This window comes from Osmerus mordax, chromosome 14 (assembly GCF_038355195.1).
Source record: "Osmerus mordax isolate fOsmMor3 chromosome 14, fOsmMor3.pri, whole genome shotgun sequence".
Lineage (NCBI taxonomy): Eukaryota > Metazoa > Chordata > Actinopteri > Osmeriformes > Osmeridae > Osmerus > Osmerus mordax.
Genome location: NC_090063.1, coordinates 12,654,564 through 12,676,733, shown reverse-complemented (window position 1 = coordinate 12,676,733; position 22,170 = coordinate 12,654,564). Strand labels below are relative to the sequence as shown.

At 49.2% G+C, this 22,170-nt stretch overlaps 1 protein-coding gene across 1 annotated transcript in view; it reads left to right on the top strand.

The window, feature by feature from the left end:
- The first annotated feature begins 5,035 nt into the window (after nucleotides 1–5,035).
- Nucleotides 5,036–22,170, top strand: part of znf827 (zinc finger protein 827) — a 52,022-nt gene continuing 34,887 nt past the window's right edge. The window contains exons 1-2 of the mRNA XM_067250593.1: nucleotides 5,036–5,378; nucleotides 19,401–20,678. Of these exons, the coding sequence (XP_067106694.1) occupies nucleotides 5,336–5,378; nucleotides 19,401–20,678 (1,321 nt within the window). The 5' untranslated portion in view covers nucleotides 5,036–5,335. The remainder of the gene's footprint in view (nucleotides 5,379–19,400; nucleotides 20,679–22,170) is intronic.

Genomic DNA, 22,170 nt, shown 5'->3' with positions numbered 1-22,170 from the left:
AGAGAGGCAGCCGATGTGAGGACTGTGTATGGCCACAGCCAAAACAATCTGTGGTTTGCTCGTATATATTGATGGGAAGGAAGTCCTTGACCATTAAGATGAATAAACTGCCCTGAATAGGGAAAATTACAAGACATCAAACTGAATCAACTCAATGGCATAATAAAGCTATTCTGCATTGTTTTTTCATGGAAAGGGTGGAGTTTCTGAACAGGAATTCACAATCATCTTGCTAGAAGTTTTCAAATTTGGTTTCCCCATGCGCCATTTATATCAGTTATGCGATTAAATATTGGTTTAAAATGGTCCATTCAGCTGACCACAACAATGAAGCACTAGGATCCAGATCTAGGGATTGTTTCAGGCCATCTGAGGATGGCAGTTTGATTAGACAGAATTGGCAATGTGGGCTGAAAACAACTATTTTCCCTGAGTTGGAGGACCCTTCTTTTGTCCCACAGGATTTTAAGAGACCTCTCCCCCAGTTCACTAGGAGCAACCTAGACTCCTCCTCTGTGTGTGTGTGTGTGTGTGTGTGTGTGTACACTATGCTACAGGGGAAATGTTGAAGGTCAAAGGGCAGGAAGTGAGCCACCTGCTTCTGTCACACTGACAGGGAGAAGAAGAGATAGAGGGAGGGAGGGAGGGAGGGAGGGAGGGAGGGAGGGAGGGAGGGAGGGAGGGAGGGAGGGAGGGAGGGAGGGAGGGAGGGAGGGAGGGAGGGAGGGAGGGAGGGAGGGAGGGAGGGAGAAATAGAGAGAGAGAGAAATAGAGAGAGAGAAATAGAGAGAGAGAGAGAGAGAGAGAGAGAGAGAGAGAGAGAGAGAGAGAGAGAGAGAGAGAGAGAGAGAGCGAGAGAGAGCGAAATAGAGAGCGATATAGAGAGCGATATAGAGAGACAGAGAAGATAAATGCAAACTAAGTACAGTGCACTGTATGTTTCAGTATTACTACTGCCTATTCTAGTGTTGTGAAGGTTGTCAGGGATACTGCTGGCTGTGTGTTGTATCAGGTCAACATATGTCTTTCATCTGCTGCCCTAGCTTTAAATATAAACCGAGAAGTGTTTGTTTGAGTCCTCAAGGACATAAAGGACTGAACAACCTCCATACAATACATATAGTCTAGCAAGACGGGTCATGACTTCCTTCAGTGACACACACGTGTATACAGTCCAGGCCTTTTCCTTTGGGATATTTACCCAGGAGAGGACAGGGAAGAGACAGAGGTTCCTCTCTCTCTGTCCAAATGTCCCTAGCAGAGCGGAGAGAGAAGAAGGCCAGAGGGCAAGGCGAGACACCTGCTTCTGTCACACTGTCAGGCCACAGGCAGACCATCAGGGTACAGAGTGGAGGTGTGTGTACATGTTTCAGAGTGTGTATTATGTGACTTTGCTGTGTTTGTGTGTTTATATGTGTGTGTCTGTGTGTGAGATACCCCTTTCTCCCAAGTCCAAAAAACACAAGCAGGTGGCACGGGAGCCGTTTGTGTGAGTGAGTCCACTGGTGAAACAGGTCAAGAGGTTGATTCAACCAGGATAACAAAGTGCTCAGCTTAGGAACAAGAATTGCGAACGTGGGGGTATGTGAGACAAGACCAACTGAGGAAAGTTGAGTCTCTGCACTGACCTCCAAGCACCTTTATTAAAGATGAAAATCTTCAATAACGGTGTTGTGTTTGTCTAGCTTTATGTCAGGCTTTTTGGTATGGCCACAATGTTCCTTTACAAATTGTAATACAATTTTAAATAACTTCATGTGTTAAGGATAATTGTTAGGCTATAAAGTGTGAACGAAGAAGTAAAAATGGAGAACTGGCAGGTTTTTGTGTGAATAGGGTATGAGAGCGAGAGATACAGCAAGAGAGAGTCTGAAGGTTTGTGTGTGAGTATGTAGTGTGCACATGCATGTATGTGTTTTTGTCAATGTAAGAGAAGCAGTGGGCGGCAGGGGCTGGGGGGGTAGGGTAGGGTAGGAGGAACGGGGGGACAGGTGGCATGCCGGACAACCCTGGCACCAGCCACCCACAGAATTTATCACCCTTCGACAGCGCCGGCTAGGCAGGGGACAGATGTTTCCGTTTACCCCAGGGCGACATCAGAGTAGCCTGGCCTAGCGTTAGCCTAGCATAGCCCACGCGGGACATGAGAGGCAAGGAAGACCCTGCTGCAAAGCAAAAAAGAGAGAGAGAGACGGAGAGAGAAAGAGAGAGAAATGAGAAGAAAACTGGGCCCTGAGGCAGACACCTCCTCTCTCCTCTCCTGTCTTCTCCGTCTCCTCGTGCCAAAGCACCTGAAATTCATTTAGCACCTCACTAACCGCTGCGCACCGCTGTGGGGAACCATTTTAATAAGTAGTAATAATGCCAACACACAAAATGAGCTGTTTTTAAAGCAATGGAACAGTGCAGTTATGAGGCAGGAAAGGCGGGGAGGGGGGCATCTAGTCCAAACAAATCCTGCTGATTTTTTAATATCCAATTTAAATCGGAAATTGATTTGGTCGTAATGCAAAGACCCCCAATCAAGGTTTATGTTTTGATTTCTTGTTCAAATGTAATGTATGTATGCATATTTCATGATAATACTGACCATGAATAATTCTGACTACCAATAGATCTTCAGATGCAAGTAATATTATACGGATAAACTGTTTGTTTGTAATTTATCTCAGTTGCTTTTCTGAGGGGACACTGTGTGCTTTTCTAGCATGTCGACATTTGAGACCCTGGCAATAGCTTGAACACAGGGCCGGTGTCAGAGCAACGACCTTTAGGTGTGACCCCAAGTGAGGTCATACTGGCGTTACCATGGCTACTATCAGCGGATTGTCCTGTTGCCAGCATTACTTCATCAGCCTGGCATGGCAGGGGTCATGGAACAGGCCCAGTGACCTGTCTTCCTATGGTGACTAAACTCAAGTTGAACAAAAACAACACATAGACTCATGCATCCATACAAACTACACATTTAACTATCGAGAGAAATGTAAAACATCTTAGTAATTAGGAAGTGACTTGATGTATATAGTTGTCCTTAGAATGTTTTATCCCGAAACAGATTACCAAACAAAACTTTTTGTTTGAGGGGGAAGTTATTAAAGTACTGGTAATAGTAATAGTAAAGGTAACTATTGCATTGACTGTACTATCGATACAAAAAGGATGTTTTTGACTGTGTGGAAAGTCGATGGAGTGAGGAGGGAACTTGTACTTTGGCTGTCAACTCTGCACCTGCTCACCTCAATGGAGAGCTCAGCTGCAGGTGGTCGTAAGTTGGACTACACAGCTGTCCACACACACACACTCGCACATTCACCTGTGTCAACCCCCCTAATGGTTATGATTAAATACAACTGTGACAGAGGTAAAAAAAAAATTTGATATAATAAAAAGAAGATATTTTTCACTGTGATTTCAGATGTTGTTCTTTAACATAGACAGAGAACATGAATACACACACACACCACCCGAATATGTGTTTTGATGATTTAAAAAATGTCTGCTCCTTTTTGTCATGACAATTGTTCAAAGCTAATTCCTGAGACGTCCATGTGACTTGAGTAAATGATCCTTTATACACTAACAGGCTTCTAGGCATCCATCACATAGCTTGAGATTGTCCAGCCTCTCTTTGGACTTCCTGTCAACCACTGTGGATTCTAATCATGTTGTTCTGTGTCCTAATTAGCAGGATGCAAAGCACAGTCTTTGTCACCTGTGGACAGCCAAGAGGGCTAATTTGGGCTTTTGCTAATTGCCACGGTAACGAGCCTCCTGCGCCTCCGTCGGGGTGGGTGGGTGGCAGAGATGGCAGGAGGAGGACAGAGGGAGGGATGGAGGGATGAAGACACAGCTCTCCTCACACACGTCCGAGGTGTGAAAGTATGCGCCGGGCCAAGAGCACAGAGCCTGGAGGAGTACAGCAGGGAGTGAAACACAGGCTGCGATGTGAAAAAGCCCAAACGCCTAGCTGAGAGAGGAGAGGAAAACGCCACTCTGGTGCCAATTCAGGATCCCACTCTTGTGGCATCACATACTTATGACCTTATGTGGGTACAAAGTGTATTCGTTTTGAGCTGTAAAGTGTGTTTTGAGTTGTGTTTGTACATGTACATGACGTCTGTCGTGCAAGTGTCTCTCTCTCTGTGTGTGCGTGTGTGTGTGTGTGTGTGTGTGTGTGTGTGTGTGTGTGTGTGGCAGGGGTCAGCCCAAATGCAACAAGAGAACCATAATCAACAAAGCTTTATTTACAAGCAAATTACATGAAATGTGTTGATGCTAATTTGTTAGCTGTGCAAGGTTCTTATTGTCTGTACATTGTAAGGCTGGTAATGTTCCTGGGTGAACACACCCCAGTAGTTGATCTGTGAGTTATTACAAGTCATAAATCAAGTAGCCTAATAACTATGAAATAGTGATGCGTTAGAGTATCAGTCTGACTCATTAATAGTTGCTTTCAAAACATTTTATAATTTCTCCATGAAGAAGATTAGACGTAACTGGACCCAGTAATGAATATGGAAACCATGAAATGATATCTGTGTAAACTTAAAATAGTAAAGGAATGCTACAAAATGCAAAGCAAAGAATTATCATTATAATTATTATATAATTGTATTATTGTCACTTATAAAGTACGATTGTTGGAACTGCAAAAATTGAGATTCAAGACATCGAAATTTAACACAAAATTAATTATCAATCTCATTACAATTTCATTTTTTATGCATTCGATTTATTGTTAAATCTGAACGAGAAATATGATCGTAAAAAAATTACAATACGTAGCAAAATACCAATTGAAAATAAACTACACCCAGATTCATATTTACTTTCTTGTTTTCAAATATGTTTTATGTTTGCTGGACAGCAATACAGCCTGGAAGCTTAGGGGCACCTTGTGCGATTCTACGCTGCTCTCGCGGGCGAGCTCCTCTGAGAGAGAGAAAAAGAAAGAGAGAGAGAGAGAGAGAGAGAGAGATAGAAAGAGAGAGAGTGTGTGTCTGTGCGCGAGTGTGTAGAGTGTGCACGAGAGTGTGTGTGTGCGAGTGTGTGTGTCTGCTCTGCTGTTGCTGCCCTTTGATCCCTGCATTAGTGTTAGTTAGGGGCTCGGAGACACACACTTACACCGAGAGCAGCCATAGTCAAGACACGGCAACAACAACAGCACCTCCTCCGCCTGTGTTCCCATTCCCAACAATACACTTTAAACCGAGGACAAGCCAGGTGCACGACCAAGTCCCTGCCATCACTCGCGCCTACAATCTCAATGGGAAAAAACCTTTTTTCTTCTTATCCCTAAAACAACGAGGAGAATGTGATATAAAGGGGGAAAATGCCAAGGAGGAAGCAGGAGCAACCCAAGCGCCTGCCTTCACGTAAGTCGTTTGCTGTATTTCTGCTATTTTAATGGCTCTCCGTGTGTTTTGCGCAGTAGTTTAGGGTTAAAGAGGTGAAACAGACAAAGACACGGCGTAGGTTATTTCTCCTTTTTTAGGTCTGAGCAAGGCAGCCATGTTGTTGGCGATGAGTAACGTTAGCTAGCCAGCGAGTGAAAAGCGGTACGTGGCTTTATTAGAGTATAATCGATAAAGGTCCCGTTCCCCTAAAGGTTGCGGTCAGTTAGCTTGTGTATCGGTTGTATGTGCTATTATGGCCGAGCGTTTTGGTTTATCTGTCCGTGCGAGCTACTCTCTTTCGGGGGAGAAAGGGGAGGATCTGAGAATCTGGCCGCAATAAAATGAAGGGTCAGTCGGATCAGACAAGCCAGACTCAGGCTACCATGCCCTACTGTTCCTAGCAATAGCGCGATTTAGCAAAGATCGGTAACTTCAAATTTATTGGTAATATAAATGTCTAACTTTCTTTACCGCGGCTCATAACGTTTGTGTGTGTCGCTCGCAGACTTCTCGCGCTGTTGTACGTCGAGTTCTTTGAAAGTATGGTGAGAATATTTAAGCAGAGGTATTCTTCTACCACCCCTCCCTGTTACGAGGGTTGTCTGCATGCGGGGCTATGTCAAAGCCATGGTCGGTCACCTGAAGTTCAGGGTTTTTTCCTTCCCTTTGCAGCCATTCATTGCAGACAGACTACGATCAATACCGCGGGTAGAGACGGTAAATTGCTAGAGCCTATTCCAATTTCTTTGTCGCGAGACGTGTCAACGCAACCAAATGTCTAAACAAGGAATGAAATGTATCTTTGACTTTAATCGAATACATTTTTGTTTTTTTGACCCTCCGTTGCTTTGGTGTTAAGATTGTGCTTTTATCAGTCCACTGGCTAATGAAAAGCTGCAATTACACACTCTGTCCGCTAGAGGATTACTAACAGGCAGACTGATCTAAGGAATTGGCCAAGTGAGGCAATGTTGCCATTGAAGTGCTTTGCTCTGAAGACATGCATAAGAACACCACTTAATGAGTCATATTTGGTATGCAAATGCAATGAATAATTGAGTGATTAATCCCATAAATCAACGATGTTTTAATGAATTTACCTTAATGACAGGGTGTCATCTTCATCTCTCAAATGTCAAACAATGCCAACTGTTCAGCATACCCTCTAAAGGACATTTTGCAAAGCTCAATAGCTTATTTTATTTAATTAAAATGCAGTTATCAGCTCTAAGTTAACATCAGTAGCCAATAACTATCCTATGTCTTCCCAGCACAAATAATACAGACCCACAAACATACACATAACCCCAGCATCTCAAAACATCCAAAAATAAGTTTGCTTTTCATCATCATCCACCAATATGGCGCTCAGGTGTCAGGTGACCCAGAGTTGAACTTGGGGAAATTGCAGCGGTTGGCTGGGAGGCGTGGAGGTGGAGGCTGAGTGAGAGAGCACCGAGGAGGAGGAGAGAGAGAGAGATATTTGGACAGTAAGCCCACACTCTCATGTTAGTGACGGAGAATGTACGCCACTGGATTGGACGGCATGGCACGGGGTCATGCTCCATATTGACACGCACACACACGCAGAATTATATTAGCTTAAATATTAGATAGGATATGGAAATGTTTTCTGAACATGATCAAATAGAACACATTTACGGTGTAAACGAACAGTGAGAAGTGTGTTCTACTTTGTTAGTTAGACATGGTGCTAATCCATTCGGCTGCACCTCTTATAGTGTGCGGCAGAAGAAGCCTTTTATTTCGGAAGGTGTGCCAAATACCCCGTCCCCCACTCCTCTATCCCAGACTTGTCACAACACAATGCATTTGTCAGAGGATTCTCTCTGCTTCTCTTTCCTTTTTTCCCTTCCCCTTTCGGATCCTCCCACTCTGGAATGGAAGTGTCACCTCAGCTCATTGGCTGTCAGTCCTGTTTGCTTTCATTATTCTGACAACAACACCTATTGGTCGTGCGCCAGGCGGCAGGCACGGTATTGGAACGGCAAATCTCTTCATCGGGGCCCGCCTGCAGTGAAGGGGGGGCCGACTGAAACGCTGGGCGTTTGAGCCAAAGGTGCTTCGTCTTAGCCCCAGACCCACATAGTTATTTGGGCTGCGTACTCTGGGAGCATGGCGTCAAGCTGCGTCGACTCTGTCGCATGGCATCTGAGAGGAGGACAACACACATGCGTGCCCGCACACACACACACACACACGTCAACACAAGCTGCCAGTGGAGGTCACAGTACAGTACAGCGCTCTCACTTTGACAAGTAAACATGACCTTTGGTGCCACGATGAAAACTGCCATTCTTTATGACCTTGGTGGGTGCGTGATTGTTTGTGTAATTCTATTGGCCTATTACTTACTGTAAATACACACTCTAAAACGTATCTGCCTATAAGCCAAGGCTTGGGTGTACAGCTTTTCAGGTTGCCAAACTTGAATAAAAGTCCACATTTTCAGGAAAGCCTTTTATTAATAAAACAAACAAAAAATAGCAACAGATGAATCATCTATGATAATCACAGGTCATAATTATGTCTCCTAATTCCACTGAAAGCTTTTTCAAGTGATGGTCACTTCCTCCTCACCCACTCAGATACACCTTGGCCTAATTCATAGAACAGAAATGGTAACCTATAAATACATGCAAGAGAGGGAGGGAGAAAGAAAGGGAGTGCGAGAGCGAGACCATATCATGAAGGGCAAAACCTCGAGGGCAGGGAGAGGGTAGACATTTTCTCCCTTCCTCTCCCCTCCCTCTCCGGTTTCTCAGGTTATCTGCATTTGAAATGGAGGGATTTGATTTGAGCCCCGTGCTCCTCCTTACCGGCCAATGGCCAGGCTGCGTCTGGGTGGCTTCGTACCTTAGCGTAATGGCAGGTCACTGGCTCCTTTCCACTCGCTATGATTATAATGACCTTGGCAGGGCCAGGGCTTGAAAACATTGGATTAAGGGGAAAGGAAAACGAGGGGAGGTTTCCATTTCGTTCTTGGCATCAAATTTGTGGGGAATTTCAGCCAAGAATCCCCCCACCCACCACCAACACCGCAGCCATTGCTCCCCCTCCCCCCACCTGCCCCCCCCCCCCCCCCCAGTTTGATGGGGCTCAAGCTCTCTCCCAGTGCTGGCCCCAACGTAGCCCAAGCGAATAATTATACACAGGCATTCACTTAGAAAAGAATTAAAGGCCAGGAGAGAGGTGGCGGATTGTCCTTTTTGCTTGGCGCGTCGCAGGACCGACAGAGACCTGTGCTCAGTGGCTGCCTCTTCTCAGCAGGCACAACCAGCCAGAGCCCCAGCTCTTCTCCTCTCCCTCTGTAAATACATGCATTTTGTTGTCAATAAAAGAAAGTTGAAAGCTATCGGGCCGGGTCCCCATCGAGCTTGTAGCTTGCCCGGCACTCGCCACTGCAAACGGGTGGGCGAGTCCTGCAGGTGTTGTCAAGTTTCCAATTGTTGTCTGAGCATTTGTTTTTGAGGTTTATGTGGTTATTTATTTATTTAGAGGGGTGACAGTTGACGCTTGAGAATAATTGTGGCGGTTGTTTGTTAGCGTGTGTTTGTGCGTGAGAATAATTAGCTCAGGTTTGGGCACACTTCCCTCCAGCCTCAAATTCATCGAAGTCGATAAAGCAGGTAATTTGAGCTCGGATTTGCTTGCGCCAACGAGTAGAACCCGCAAACGCGTATGTAAATCTCCTGAGCTAATTATTTTGTGATGCCTACAGTAATGCTTATTCACTTAATTTGAGAGGTTGTCTTGACAAAGAACAGAATGTGCTTCTTCCCTCCCTAGTGTTTACAATGCGCTCACCCTGTTGGCCAGTAGAAAACATCCTTGCTGTAATTCACGATGACCCAATTAACCCAGGTTGACCGAAATCATCCACCACTGGAGGTCCAGAAATGCCAAAAACCAAAACAGAACCCACTCTTTTACACCACTTGCCCAGGTTTCAACCCCCCTGCCTCACCCTCCTTCCACATCTATCTCAGGGCGGAATGGACGGTCCTCAGCCTTCGGTAACGATTTTTCCCCATGTTGACAAGTCACAACATGGAGATCTACAGCACGGAGAGCAGCCCTTTGGCTATAGCGATCTCCACCCCCCCACACACCCTACCCCCTTGCACGGAGTAATAGCAATCTCACAGGAGTAGCAGGGCTTTCAGCTGGCAGCAGTTCATAAGGAACAGCTCGTCGGTGCAGCTGGGAAAGACGGCGAGAGAGAGGGAGAGAGCTGGTGGTGTTGGAGATGGAGGGAGGGAGGGGAAAGAAGAGGAGGGGAAGGCTGTTAAGAGCTCTGGGCGCTTTTCTCTGTTGTACCACACAAGTGCATCCAGACCCTGCAGGACAGGCCTTTAACAGGCGTGAGGGATTGAGGGATGTAGAGAGAAAGAGTGAGGGAGAGAAAGAGCGAGGGAGAGAAAGAGCGAGGGAGAGTTGAGGAGGGAGAGTTGAGGAGGTGGAGGGCTGGGAAGCTGGAGTCGGCCAGTAGTGCCAGACGAACGCTTTTAAACAGGGATGTGATTTATTGTTGGGTCTCACTCCCTTTCTTTCTTTCTTTTTCTCTCTCTCTTTTTCTCTCTCTCTCTCTCTGACTCTGTCTCTCTGTCTCTGTCTCTCTCTCTCTCTTATATTTCACTACTTAAAAAAGAGATGGCAATTACAGAGAAATTACATAGCAAAGAATGAAAGCTTTCCTTCAATTGTCTCTGAGAAGAAAGTTCCTGTGGCCCATAGGCTGGTGAAATTTCAGAGCACGTGGAACATGTCTAACTGGTGCATGAAATCAGGCCCGGATTAGAATTTTTTGCCTAGGTTAGCATACACACTTTCTTTTTCCTTGTCTGAGTCAGTTGTCTCATTTGAATGACCTTGCCAACTCTGTAGATCACCTCCTGGTTCTGGTTTCATCCATACGGCCCACTAGCGCCAGTCCCTGAAGCTCGTGGTTTAAGCTAAATGCTAAAAGAATGTAGCCCTATCGTCATAATGTATGTTACCACGGGAGTGGGGGCTTGAAATGGCTTGCAGCCAACACGCAGATCTTTGTCACCCTCGCCAACTGCACTCTGCACGGCGCAGTGCTTGGAGATGACCTCACTTCCTGTGTGGGTGGAAGAGGGCAGGCACGGCCCCAGTACACACATGCGTTCTTATCACGCACACACACAAACACACAAGCTCATCCACACTGCCTGGCTCTCGTTAGCCTTTAGCACGCTAGCCGGGCAAACTGCTCGCCTCTCTATTGGTGTGCTGGTTTCCACATTGCCCGGAGAGACGGACGAGAGCAGAGCATTGGGGAGCGTGTTTGGCTTGGTCCTGACCAGCAGCTGTGTGTCTGCCCTCTGTTTGCTTTTTCTTTTCTTGAATGACACAAGGACTGTTTTATAGCGCAGGGGATGGGAGATTAAAAGTGCTAGGAAGGAGGTGTGTTTGTGTGTGTGTGTGTGTGGGGGGGAGGGGGGGTGCTCAGACAGAATAGTGGGACCTTAAGGTATTGACAGCTCTCAAGGGAAACAATATATCATCCCTAAAGCGAGTGAGAGAGGGACCGAGACCGAGGGAGGAAGCGTTTGGCTGCTTGACAAAAATCTCTGGGAGAAGTTAAAACCACTGACGTGAAGTCATCTTCTTGAAAGCCATTGTCAGCGCAGAGTGTAAGGTTATTTACGATGTGTAAAAGGGGGGAAAAAATAACGAAAAAACAGGTAAGTGAAGGATATTAATTCTACCGGTAGACTACAGGACAAACACCTCACCATCGCAAACCATGCAGATGATTTTGGAGCATCCACAAGTATAGACTTTTATTCTGGAGGGGAAAAAGTTGGTGGGGGGCTCCTGTAGCCCAAACAAGGGCGTTGGGTCATTGGGGTTTGTCCTGGTGGCCATAATGGGATTAGAGCATGGCTGGACATTGTGTCCTCAAGAGCTGCCCCACGGAAAGCCAGACTGGAAGAAGGCATTTCATGTAAAAGGTGGCTTCAAAAGAGCCTTCAGCAAAGTTGCCTCTAATGTCAAAGCTAGCTTGTTTGATACTGGACAGAATGGGAGTGGGAAGGTAGTGATTGGCTGTCTGTCTTACCCGAGCTGTGTTCTGAATGGAGGGGCCATGTTGGTTCCGATTGGCATGCTATATTAATCCCCCCCCACACACACACACACACCACGGGGGAGTGGTCAGTGGCAGATGTATTTGCACTTCCTCCAGAAGGTTTTCTAGATTAGCGCAAATCCTCCCTGAAAAACCGTTTAAAAACCTCATTTGGCACGCACAGTCAGACGCGGCGCTTGTTTGCCGGCCAGGGGCAGTCATCCCTCCCTCTCCTCTTCCTCGCTGTCCATTTCTCTCTTCCTCCATCTCTCATCAAACGCTCACTCTATTTAGATTGGGTCGGCTCGTTTATTCCTCTGGAAGCGTTTTGGTGATTTTGCATGTAGCCGTTGTCTCCCTCCTCCCATCGCAGGGGGTTTGACCTGAACCAACCTGGCAACCGGTGATGAGGTCTTCCTGAGCACAGCCGGTCAGTCTGACAGACACCTCTCCACCCACCCGTGGCTTTAAGTGATGGTTGTCATAGCAATCATTATGCCACCGAGCCGACTCGGGGGGGGGGGGGGGGGGTTGAGGGGCGGCTTTCAGCGCACCAGCTCCGGATCACAGCCTGGTTTTGATAGAACAGAGAAGAGGGCGATGCACAGGGCTGTACCACACTGGGAAAACAAGCCCATACGTCTCCCCCTCCCCCCACCCCTCTCCCCTTCCTGCCCGTCTGTCCCTCTGATCCATGCAGTCTGGAGTCACGGGTCGGGTCTGAAACGAATCCTCGTCTGAGGAGCGTGTTCCCTTTTACCTTGAGGGAGGAGGTGAGGTGTGTGTGTATGAGAGCGGAGGGGGGCGGTACTGGTGCAGAAGAGGGGCAGATGAACAATGCCTCTCCTTCCCAGCGGCTGCCCTGGCCAACATTTAACATGGAGATTGGAAACGGAGAGCTCTTTTCTACCCCCACACCCCTGTCCTCCTGGACCAGCATGTAAATGAGGTTAGCATTTCCTGCTGTGCCGCTGTGACTATTTCTCTCTCTCTCTCATATTCTCTCCCTCTCTCTCTCTCTCTCGCTTTCTCTCTCATATTCTTTCTATAATAGCTGCCACCCCCCCCCCCCCCCCCCCCCCCACCCCACCCCTCCCTCTATGGAAAGGGACCAGGACCGATCCTGATTAGTGTCCCTTTCCTGAGTGACAAGCTCCAATCCAAGCAGGCATTGCCTTGGGCACCTCTGCCAAACTGCTGTCGATCCAATACCCACTGTTAAAAAAAGCCATCTTTTTTTTCTCCCTCTCTCTGTAGCTCTTCCCTGCTCGCTCTCTCTCTGACACACACGCAAATTCTCGCAGAGTCTCTCACACTCTATTTCACTGTTCGTCCTCTCTCACACTCCCACTTATATACACACTCTCTCCATTTCACTGTCTGCTCCCGTACCTCCTCTTTTCCCTTCCCTTGCTCCCTCCACACACACACACACACACACACACCTCCCCCGTGCCTCTCTCTCCATGGGTGACTGGCTTGTCTAGTGTGTCAGTGTGTGTCCCTCTGCCAGTCGTACAGGGTGAGGGTGATTTACTGTGGCTGGACCGCTCCTTGTCTCATACAGTAGGACCCACACCGCTTTCTGTACTACAGATACTCTTACACACGCGCACACACACACACACACACACACACTTCCCTCTGCCTCCCTCCCTTGTGAGTGGGCAGCCTTCTCATCTATCCAGATGCTGGGGACATGGGTGACGTTTACGTCACCACACCTCCACAAGCCCACCCTGAGGTGTCTGCTCAGCTGCCAGCTCCTTGGTATTCATGCCGGCTTTACCGTGGCTTCGTTAGGGGCCGACTGTACCGTGGCCTTGTTAGGGGCTCACAGCTAATCGTGGCTACCTACAGAACAGATCAGTGTGTGTGTGTTAGTAGATGGTGGGGCAGTGGACTACATGGACTGGGTGGCCAATGGAAGATGCTCAGGAAACTCTTTATTTACATCTTTTTTTTTTTTTTTTGCAGGGACATGACTGTAATAAAGGCATTAGTAAGTTCATTAGTAAGTCTTAATTGTCTGCCAACCTTGTCAGAACAGAATTCAGAGGCATGGCTGGCGGAATAGTTTTAGACACAAGAAAATTGCTTTGGTTGAGGTATGATGATATTCTTTCACTTATTATTCTCTCTCAGTATTTTCTATAGCATTTAATTGACCCATTACTCTTCGCCACCACAAAGATAAGGCGTTTTCCTTTTCTTTTTCGTCAGACAGACTTTCTCATTCTGACGGAAGATGTAAAATATCATTGGAGATCTATCCAGTAGCCCAAGCTCTCTCATTGGCTCTCTCTCGGTTCCTGTTTATTGTTCTTCACCTTGGAGATGTTGAACCCAAACTCCAAATCGTAAATTCGGAGTACGCTTTAGACTAATGACAATCGCAGCCATGAGTGTGTGTGTGTTGACCGTGTCTTCAGCGGGTCTCCAAACAGCGTTTAGGTTCCTGGCTCCCTCTCACCACGTAGCTCTGATGACACATCAGAGATTACGGCCACGGTCTCTTCTTTTATTTAGCTTCTTTTTTTTTTCCTAGTTTTTTTACGTAAAATGCTATAAATGGAAGGGAAAAATAAACCAAGGGTGAGTCAGGGCGCTCCATCTGCGATGAGGAATTTCAGCGGAGGTCCCGGGGCCCCGGGCCGTCTCATTCTCTTCCAAGAACACTTCTCCATCCTGCCTCACCTCTGGCACGCCGCCTGACTACTACGTACCCACAAACCCCCTTGGCGGGCCAGGGCCCAAAATACGCTGATGGTAATATCATGCGCTGGGCCTTCGCCTCGCTAAGACACAACTGCCCGTTATGCATATATACTTATGCATATATACTTATGCATATGTGTTTATATAAATAGCTGCCCTCCCTGCCTCTGTATCCTACCCTGGTCCTTGCTGAGTGTGGTCTCGCTACAGCCGCCTGTGTAAGACAGATGGGGGAGGGGAAAAGCCTCCTTGCCAGCTTGGCCTGTAGGTTATCTATCTATGCCATAGTAGGTTTGGCTGGTGGTGGGGCTAAGTGGCGATGCCAGTGGTCAGTGTATCACCTGGAGTGATGCGAGTAGAGTAGAGTACGGTAGAGTAGATGCAGGTATGGGGTCAGTTTGATGGTGTTATCTAAAGTGGCTTAATGAATGTGGACAGATCCTAGATCTGCCCACAGTGGGGAACTGGAGGTGCATTTGCATGATCCCACCTCAGGGAATATTCATGTTTGTGACACATCCATGATTGATGAACCAGGTCTATATCAAGTGCGCCCAAAGGGTTCAACAGTGTCCACTCTAAGTGCCAACATTAAGGCCAGCACTACGATGGAGGTCTGGAAAAACTGTGGTAATCGTATTTCCCATGGTCAAGGTTTCCAACTGATTTCAAGTGGGGGCCTGTGTTAGTGTGTGAACGCAGGGTGCTAAAAGCTCTGTGGTAGTTAAGTGCTATATTTTTAAACCGGCAAATGCCCAGTGTTCCTATACTGTAAAGGTCTGCGACCCCTTTTTAAACAGGCCCACGCACCCCCGCGCTCAGATCAGCGTGAGGCGTCGAGGGCCGCGTCTCCCAGCCCGTCTCCCTTTCAGTCTCTGATCTGAGACCTGCCTCGGACACAACCAGGATCGACCAGGTCCACACACCCTCGCAGAAATCCATAAAGGCACAACACGGACCAAATCGCCAAGACATTACAGCACACACTGTGACTGTAGTCCACTTGGATGTACAGTGAAACCAGGCGCCATTTCTCTTCTTTTTTTTCTTCACCCTCTTCCATCCCAAAAAATAAGACAGGCGAACCATGCACTTAACAGATTGATGTCCCATACAGCCAAGCAAAGGGGGTCAGAATTTACGACCGCCAGTCCAGTCACATGCAGCTGGTTATGTTTAAGGAGGACTGCGAGTGTCTCTCTCTCTTTCTTCTTGTTCTTGTTCTTCTCGAGTCGTATTCCTCCACGACAGATGGAAAAAAGAGAGCGGAAAGAACAGAGAGGAGGAGGAGGCACAGAGCAAAGCGATGGATGGGGAGAGAGGGGCAGGGGGAAGGAAAGGCTTCCAAAAAAAGAAAAAAAAATAAGAGAGAGAGAGAGAGAGAGAGATCCTGGATCCAAGACATCCCAATTAACAGAATTACCTTTCTCCTCGGAGAGCGCTGTTAGTCATTTGCGAGGACGCGAGGCCTCCGCTGGAGCGTCGCTCCCACCATATTGTCCGGCGTGCGCTAATAAGGCAGCCCTGACCGGCGGGCGCGCTCATTAACATAGCCCGCGGCCGTGGCAACCCCCGGTAGGGCGCAGCCGGACACTTAATTACCGTCGCGGCGCCTTCTCTGGGAAAAAACTCCCCCCCCCCTAGTAGTTCAGACCCTCCTTATCCCCTCCTTCCCACCCCCAGACACACACACACACACTCAGCCCCCTACGTCCTGGTCACCAGCTCCCCACCTGAGTTCATGTTGTGTTGTTTCTGTACCCACAGTAATGGCAGGTTAACTTTTATTGGTATTTTTCCCTGCGCTCCCTTCCTCCCCTTTCTCACTATCTCTCTCTCTCCCTCCCTCCCCTCTCGCTCTGTCCCATTCCCCCTTCCTCCCTGTCACTCTGTTGCACTAAAGCTATGGCCGTGACTCCCCTCTTGGCATGGACGCGCTGTATCGATGCCTCCATCCGCCCTTAATCGGCTAATGGCCTCTGCTCTGCTTAGCTGAAGCAGCCTCCCCTTCTTCTTAACCCCCTGTGTCCCCTCCTCCTCCGCCCCGCCCTCGCCTCCATCCTCCTACCCTGGCCAGGTCCCGAGGTCAGGGAGGCCGATTCTTTTACGCCCGGCTAAGTCACAGAATAGCTGCTGTGTGTGTGTGTGTGTGTGTGTGTGTGTGTTGGAAGGCAGCCTCACGCAAGTCATGTGGGTGACCTGCGGACCAACCCCTCTCTCTCCCCCGCCTCCCCCCTGTCGTCCCCGCAACCCTCCTCACTCCCCCCTCCTCTCTCCCCTAGCGAAGGATCATTGTGTCTGACAAGGCTGGCAGAAATCTGCTTGACTTCTGTCTGGCCCGGCGACAGACACAATCCCACACAGACAATCCCCCCCCCCCCCCCCCACACACACACACACACACACACACACACACACACACTGCTTCCCCCTTAGGACAAAGGGCCGGTTACACAGGCACAGCCAAAATAACCCTGCCATGTTCACAAACGGAGAATGTTGTTGACATGCAGCGCGTCTCTGTCGCTGTGATGGACACGCCGTTGTGGAGCCCTGTAGAACGAGCCCATCCCCCCCACCCCTCACACACACATTCCCCAAGCCCCTCCCAGTGATGGGCATGATGCTTCCTGTCTCCCAAAAAATCCGTATCCACACACTTGCCCCATTAGCACGGTTTGATCCATCCTTATTGTTGCTGAACAGGGATGGAGCCCAGTCACGTGAAGCAGTGCTGTGCTGGTTGACATCCTCAGAAGTGAACCAGGAAGCGGTGCAGCACAGTAGCCCTGTGTTTGGCCTGGCCTAAGGCAGATCTCTTTCTCGCTCGTTCCCCCTCTATCACACACACTCTCACTGTCTTTACACACACACACTTTCTTGTTCTCCCTGTTTCTCTCTCTCTGAGCCCCTCTCTTTGAGCTTCTCTCTCTCTCTCTCTCTCTCTCTCTCTCTCTCTCTCTCTGTCTCTGTCTCTGTCTCTGTGCGTGTGTGTGTGTGTCTGCTGTGCGTGTGTGTGTGTCTGCTGTGCTACAAGGGAAATGTAAAACACAGGCCTTTATCTCCAAGGCGAATGTTTTTCTTAAGCTATGGCTGCTACTAAGTCCCACAAGTACATAGCTGCTGGGGAGGGGGGGGGGGGGGAGAGAGACAAAAGCCCCTGCAGTCCAAGCCTGATCCGCTACCTTGGGGAAACATCACCCCGGGTGGTCCGCCCATGGCCCGCAAATCCGCAGGAGCGTCGGGCCTCAACGGGCAGAAGAGCAGCAGCAGCGTTTTGCCCCTCCCCCTTGCCCCCCCCCCCCCCTCCCCTCTGGCCCCTGCCGTACAGTAGCTCTTTGCCTCCCTCGAGCTTTAGCGTTGAACCCAGGAAGCAGAGAGTTCATCCTCAGAAGGCGAGACCTTGGGTCAGCAATCTAGCCATTTCACACTAACAACATTACAGCCATTAGGGCTCCAACCGCTTTCCCCAGTGTCACATGGAAGAGGGTCACCCCCTCTCAGGTGACTAAAAGCTTTGAGGAGCACGGAAAAGCTGTTTGTTAGAAGGACACACACACACACACACATAGACATTCTTATGGCTTAACCTGAGAAAGGTTAGACACACACACACACACATAGGTAAAGGCACTCAAACAAATCTCTTCCACACGTGTAAGGATGCAGAGAAGCTGTATGTATGCAGTTCTGTAGAATCACTCTTGTTTTTCAGCCGTTGGCCTTTGTGTGTAGGCCAAAGTGTCTACTTGTGTATGTTGGATAGATTAAGATGAAGTGTGTGTGTGTGTGTGTGTGTGTGTGTGTGTGTGTGTGTGTGTGTGTGTGTGTGTGTGTGTGTGTGTGTGTGTGTGTGTGTGTGTGTGTGTGTGTGTGTGTGTGTGTGTGTGTGTGTGTGTGTGTGTGTGTGTGTGTGTGTGTGTGTGTGTGTGTGTGTGTGTGTGTGTGTGTGTGTGTGTGTGTGTGTGTGTGTGTGTGTGTGTGTGTGTGTGTGTGTGTGTGTGTGTGTGTGTGTGTGTGTGTGTGTGTGTGTGCATGGAGTCCCGAGCTGGCCGCAGTTACGGTGAGTTCTGTGGACAGCGGTCAGCGACGTCAACCAGATGTGAGTCGACTCTAATGATCCCGACAGGTCGCAGGGCTGGGGTTGCCCCAGCAACAGCCCACCTCCTGTCCCGTCCTCTGTAAACAGAGCAGCCCAGCAGGCTTCAGTCAGGGTCGTCAGGGTGAAGACAGCCTTGATATGTGTCTGTGTGTCTGAGTGAGAGGTAGGCTAGAGAGAGAGCGCGAGAGATGTGGTTCAAATGGATCTTTTGTAGAATTCTTTGCGGAAGGTTTACATGTGGCAGAGCCTCTGTGCCCTTTTTTGCTCAGATTTTAGTTTTGCGGTTAATGCACATGGTTATTTATATTTTTAACAAAAATCTTGTTGTGTTTTGACATTTGTTTTCACCCGGGCTTGTTGCTTTCTGACATTCTTATAGGAGTTTGTTAATATGTATCAGGAATATTCACTTTTCTTTGTTCGCCCTTGTCTGGCAAGCTGTAATGTTTTGCTTATGAATATTGATACATGAAGTGTATATTAATGACCCTCGGTGACCTTAACCCTATCCTTATTGGCTCCCTGGTGGTATCCGCAAGCTCATGAATATTAATCCAGTTCTGTAACCTCCATTACCCTAATCTTTGCTGTCTAGCCTTCCCGAAGGGCCCGTTGCCATGGTAACCCCCTTTTCTCGACTCCTTTAGACCCTGGGAAAAAAAACATATAAAAAAAGGGTAATGAAAAAATCTTTCTACGTTGTTGTGTCTTGACGTAGAGTAAGTTGTGGATTTTGAATAGAAAAGCTATGAATTTAACTATTTTTGTACTTTTTCATTCGTTGCCATCACAGTTAGTCTCCCTCCTGCTGTGGGTACTGAAGTCTATTGGGCAGCTATAATAAGCCAGTGCCTTTGTAGTGTACTGCAGTTGGTAAACATAATTGAGAGATCTCCCCAGGGATTATCAGTGTCTGATCTAGTCCTATCTAGCCTAGTTACTTCTAAAAGATGTCATGTGACACGTGCCTCTCGTGGCAGTTCGAAATCCAGACAGTTTCAACGATGACCTCTTCCTCAGTTGTTACTCCTCAGTAAAATGTCCCCTCTCTCTTCCCTCCCAGATGTGGACAACGTCGAGGAGGGCGGGCTGGAAGGCGGTCCCGTGGAGGAGGAGGCCAGCTGGTTCGGGAACACCTCCGACGCGCGCTCTGAGTCGTCTTACGGTGATGCGCAGGACGATGCGCTGCTCCCCAGGGGCTCTTCCCCCGACGAACGCCAGGGCTTGGCGGCCTCTGGCGACCACGACACCTCCGGCGGCGAGAGCTCTCTGGGCTGCCCCACGCCTGTCCACCGCGCCTCCCTGGAGATGCTGGGGCTGGACGGCGGCATGTTCTCGGCCCAGGACACTCTGTCGTCGGTCGTGTCGTCGCTCTACGGCGAGGCGGCCTCCCAAGCCCTGGGGAAACCCCTCAGTAGCAACCTGCGGCGTCTGCTGGAAGCTGGCTCTCTGAAGCTGGAAGCTGGCGAGCTCCTGGGCCGGGCCGTGAGAGGAGGAGGCGGGGGCGAGTCTCCGCCCATAGGCCTAGCTCCGCCCCTGACCCTCTCCCCCTCGTCCCACCACGCTCAGCAGCTAAGTGCTCTTGCCCGGAAACTGGCCAACAACAACAACAACGCCAGCTCTGCCTCCGCCTCGCCCGCCTCCTTGGCACCATCAGCCGGTGTGAAGCAGGAGCCCCTGGACCCCTTTGCCTCGGTTGCCACCAGCAACGGCAGCGGCTTTGTCTGGGTGGGCGTGGCCGACAAGTGGCCACTGGCCGGTTGTTCGGCCAGCGGCTCCAGCCTCTCTCCGGACTCGGCCATCCAGAAGCTGAAGGCGGCGGCCAACGCCGTGCTCCAGGACAAGAACGCCTTGGCCTCCTCCTCCTCCTCGTCGTCCTCCTCCTCCTCCTCCGCCTCCTCCGCGGTGCCGACCCTTGGCAGCGGGGGCCGCGGGGGGGAAGACGCGGTGCGCTTCGATGCCTTCACCTCCCCCTTCAGCCCTCAGTCCGCCAGCTCCACCCTCGCCGCGCTCTCCAAGAAGGTGAGCGAGCGGAGCCAGCAGGTGTCGTCAGCGGGGGGCGCTGCCTCCGACCACCAGCCCTCGGCCAGCTCCTTCCTGTCGCTCGTCTCCATGACGTCCTCGGCTGCCCTGCTCAAAGAGGTGGCGGCTCGGGCGGCGGGGAACCTCTTGGCCGCCGACAAGAAGGAGGCGTCGTCCCCGCTGTCGGTGGCCGTGCTCCAGGAGGACGTCAAGCCCCTGCTGGACAGGAACCAGCAGAAGACGCCCACACCCACCCAGGGGCTGGACCTCCTGCTGCCCTCCACCCCCAAGGGCAGAGCCAAGCCCAGCAGCCATGCAGGTAAACCAGGGGCGCTTTCAGCCCGGACAAAACGTGGGAAAATGTTTATTTTGAGGGAAAATGGTGGTGCGTTTTGTGTACCTGTTGTTGATGTGAGTGTTGCATCTATGGCAGCTGCGCACAAGCTTTTTAATGCGGCGGGGTTTAGTCACACGTCACTGCTGATTGGGTAATGCATCTGACACACCCACCAAACGAGAGAGAACGTAGCTCAAAGCTCGTTTCACACCGTTTGAAGTTTCAATGGATAATCTTTCGTGAAGTGAAATGTAAAGTTTACCTATCCTTCCACCTCTCAATATGTTTTTGATTTTTTGGTGTGTATCTACAAGTTGTTTGTGCATGTAGGTTTCGAGGACATACTAGGCCTATTCAGATTTCCCCGCTTTAGGTAGAAATAAAGTCCATCAAGGTTTACAACAAGGTTTCAATATTAAACGGAGGCCCTTCTACATATGTACTGAATAGCAACAAAATCTGAAGAGCTGCCTGCCTTTTTATTTTTATGATTTCTCTCTACTTGACCTTGCACATTCTGATTTTGAAAATATCTGAAAAGACTTTTCCTCAAAACGTTTGCTTAAATCTCAGCAGGAAAAAAGACAAACCAAAAATCTAACTACAAACATGTTACTCCAGGGGCATTCCACACCTGATGAATGTATTCACTTTTCCCAGAGTTCAGAGTGCCTAAGCATTTTGAGACTGCTTTCACCACAACCTGGCTTACTGTCATGTCAGCGAACACTCTAGCATTTTACAGCAGACTTGCCTCTAGTTCCGTATTGTTTTTGGTGTTGCCACAGTAACACAGGCTTGTAGTGTAGCCTCAGTTTCACTGTCAGCCCCTGAAGTGGCTGAGAAGAGGATGCCAAAAGACAAAGAGAGGGAGGGAGAGAAAGCGAGAGGAGAGAGAGAGAAAGCGAGGGGAGAGAGAGAGAGAAAGCGAGAGGAGAGAGAGAGAGAAAGCGAGAGGAGAGAGAGAGAGAAAGCGAGAGAAGAGAGAGAGAGAGAGAGAGAGGGAGAAAGAGCAGTCGTGGCTGGCCCGCGTCTGGGAAAAGGTCTGTGGGCACGGCAGGGGGCTTCCGACCGAGACCTGGCCTGCCTTCCCAGACCGTCTCGTTTGCGCTCGGATGTACTGGCTGCCAAAAGGGGCTGTCAGTGTGTGCTCGGCACAGTGGGAAGCCTGGGAGTCCATATCCATCTCCACAGACTGGCTCCTGGCTGCGTCCCCTCCTACCCGGGGCCTTCAGCGGAGCAGCTCAGAGCTGCACCACAGCACACTCCTGGCCAAGTACAACTAGCCTCTCAGTTTCCACCGGCTAGACACACTCACACACACACATATATATATATATATATATATACATACACCCAAAGACATGCATGCATACATACACACGCACATGCATTCGTACCTTCAAAGACACACACACACACACACCAACCTTAAATGAGGTTTTTTCAGGGAGGTGGGAGTGTTTCCCGGGAG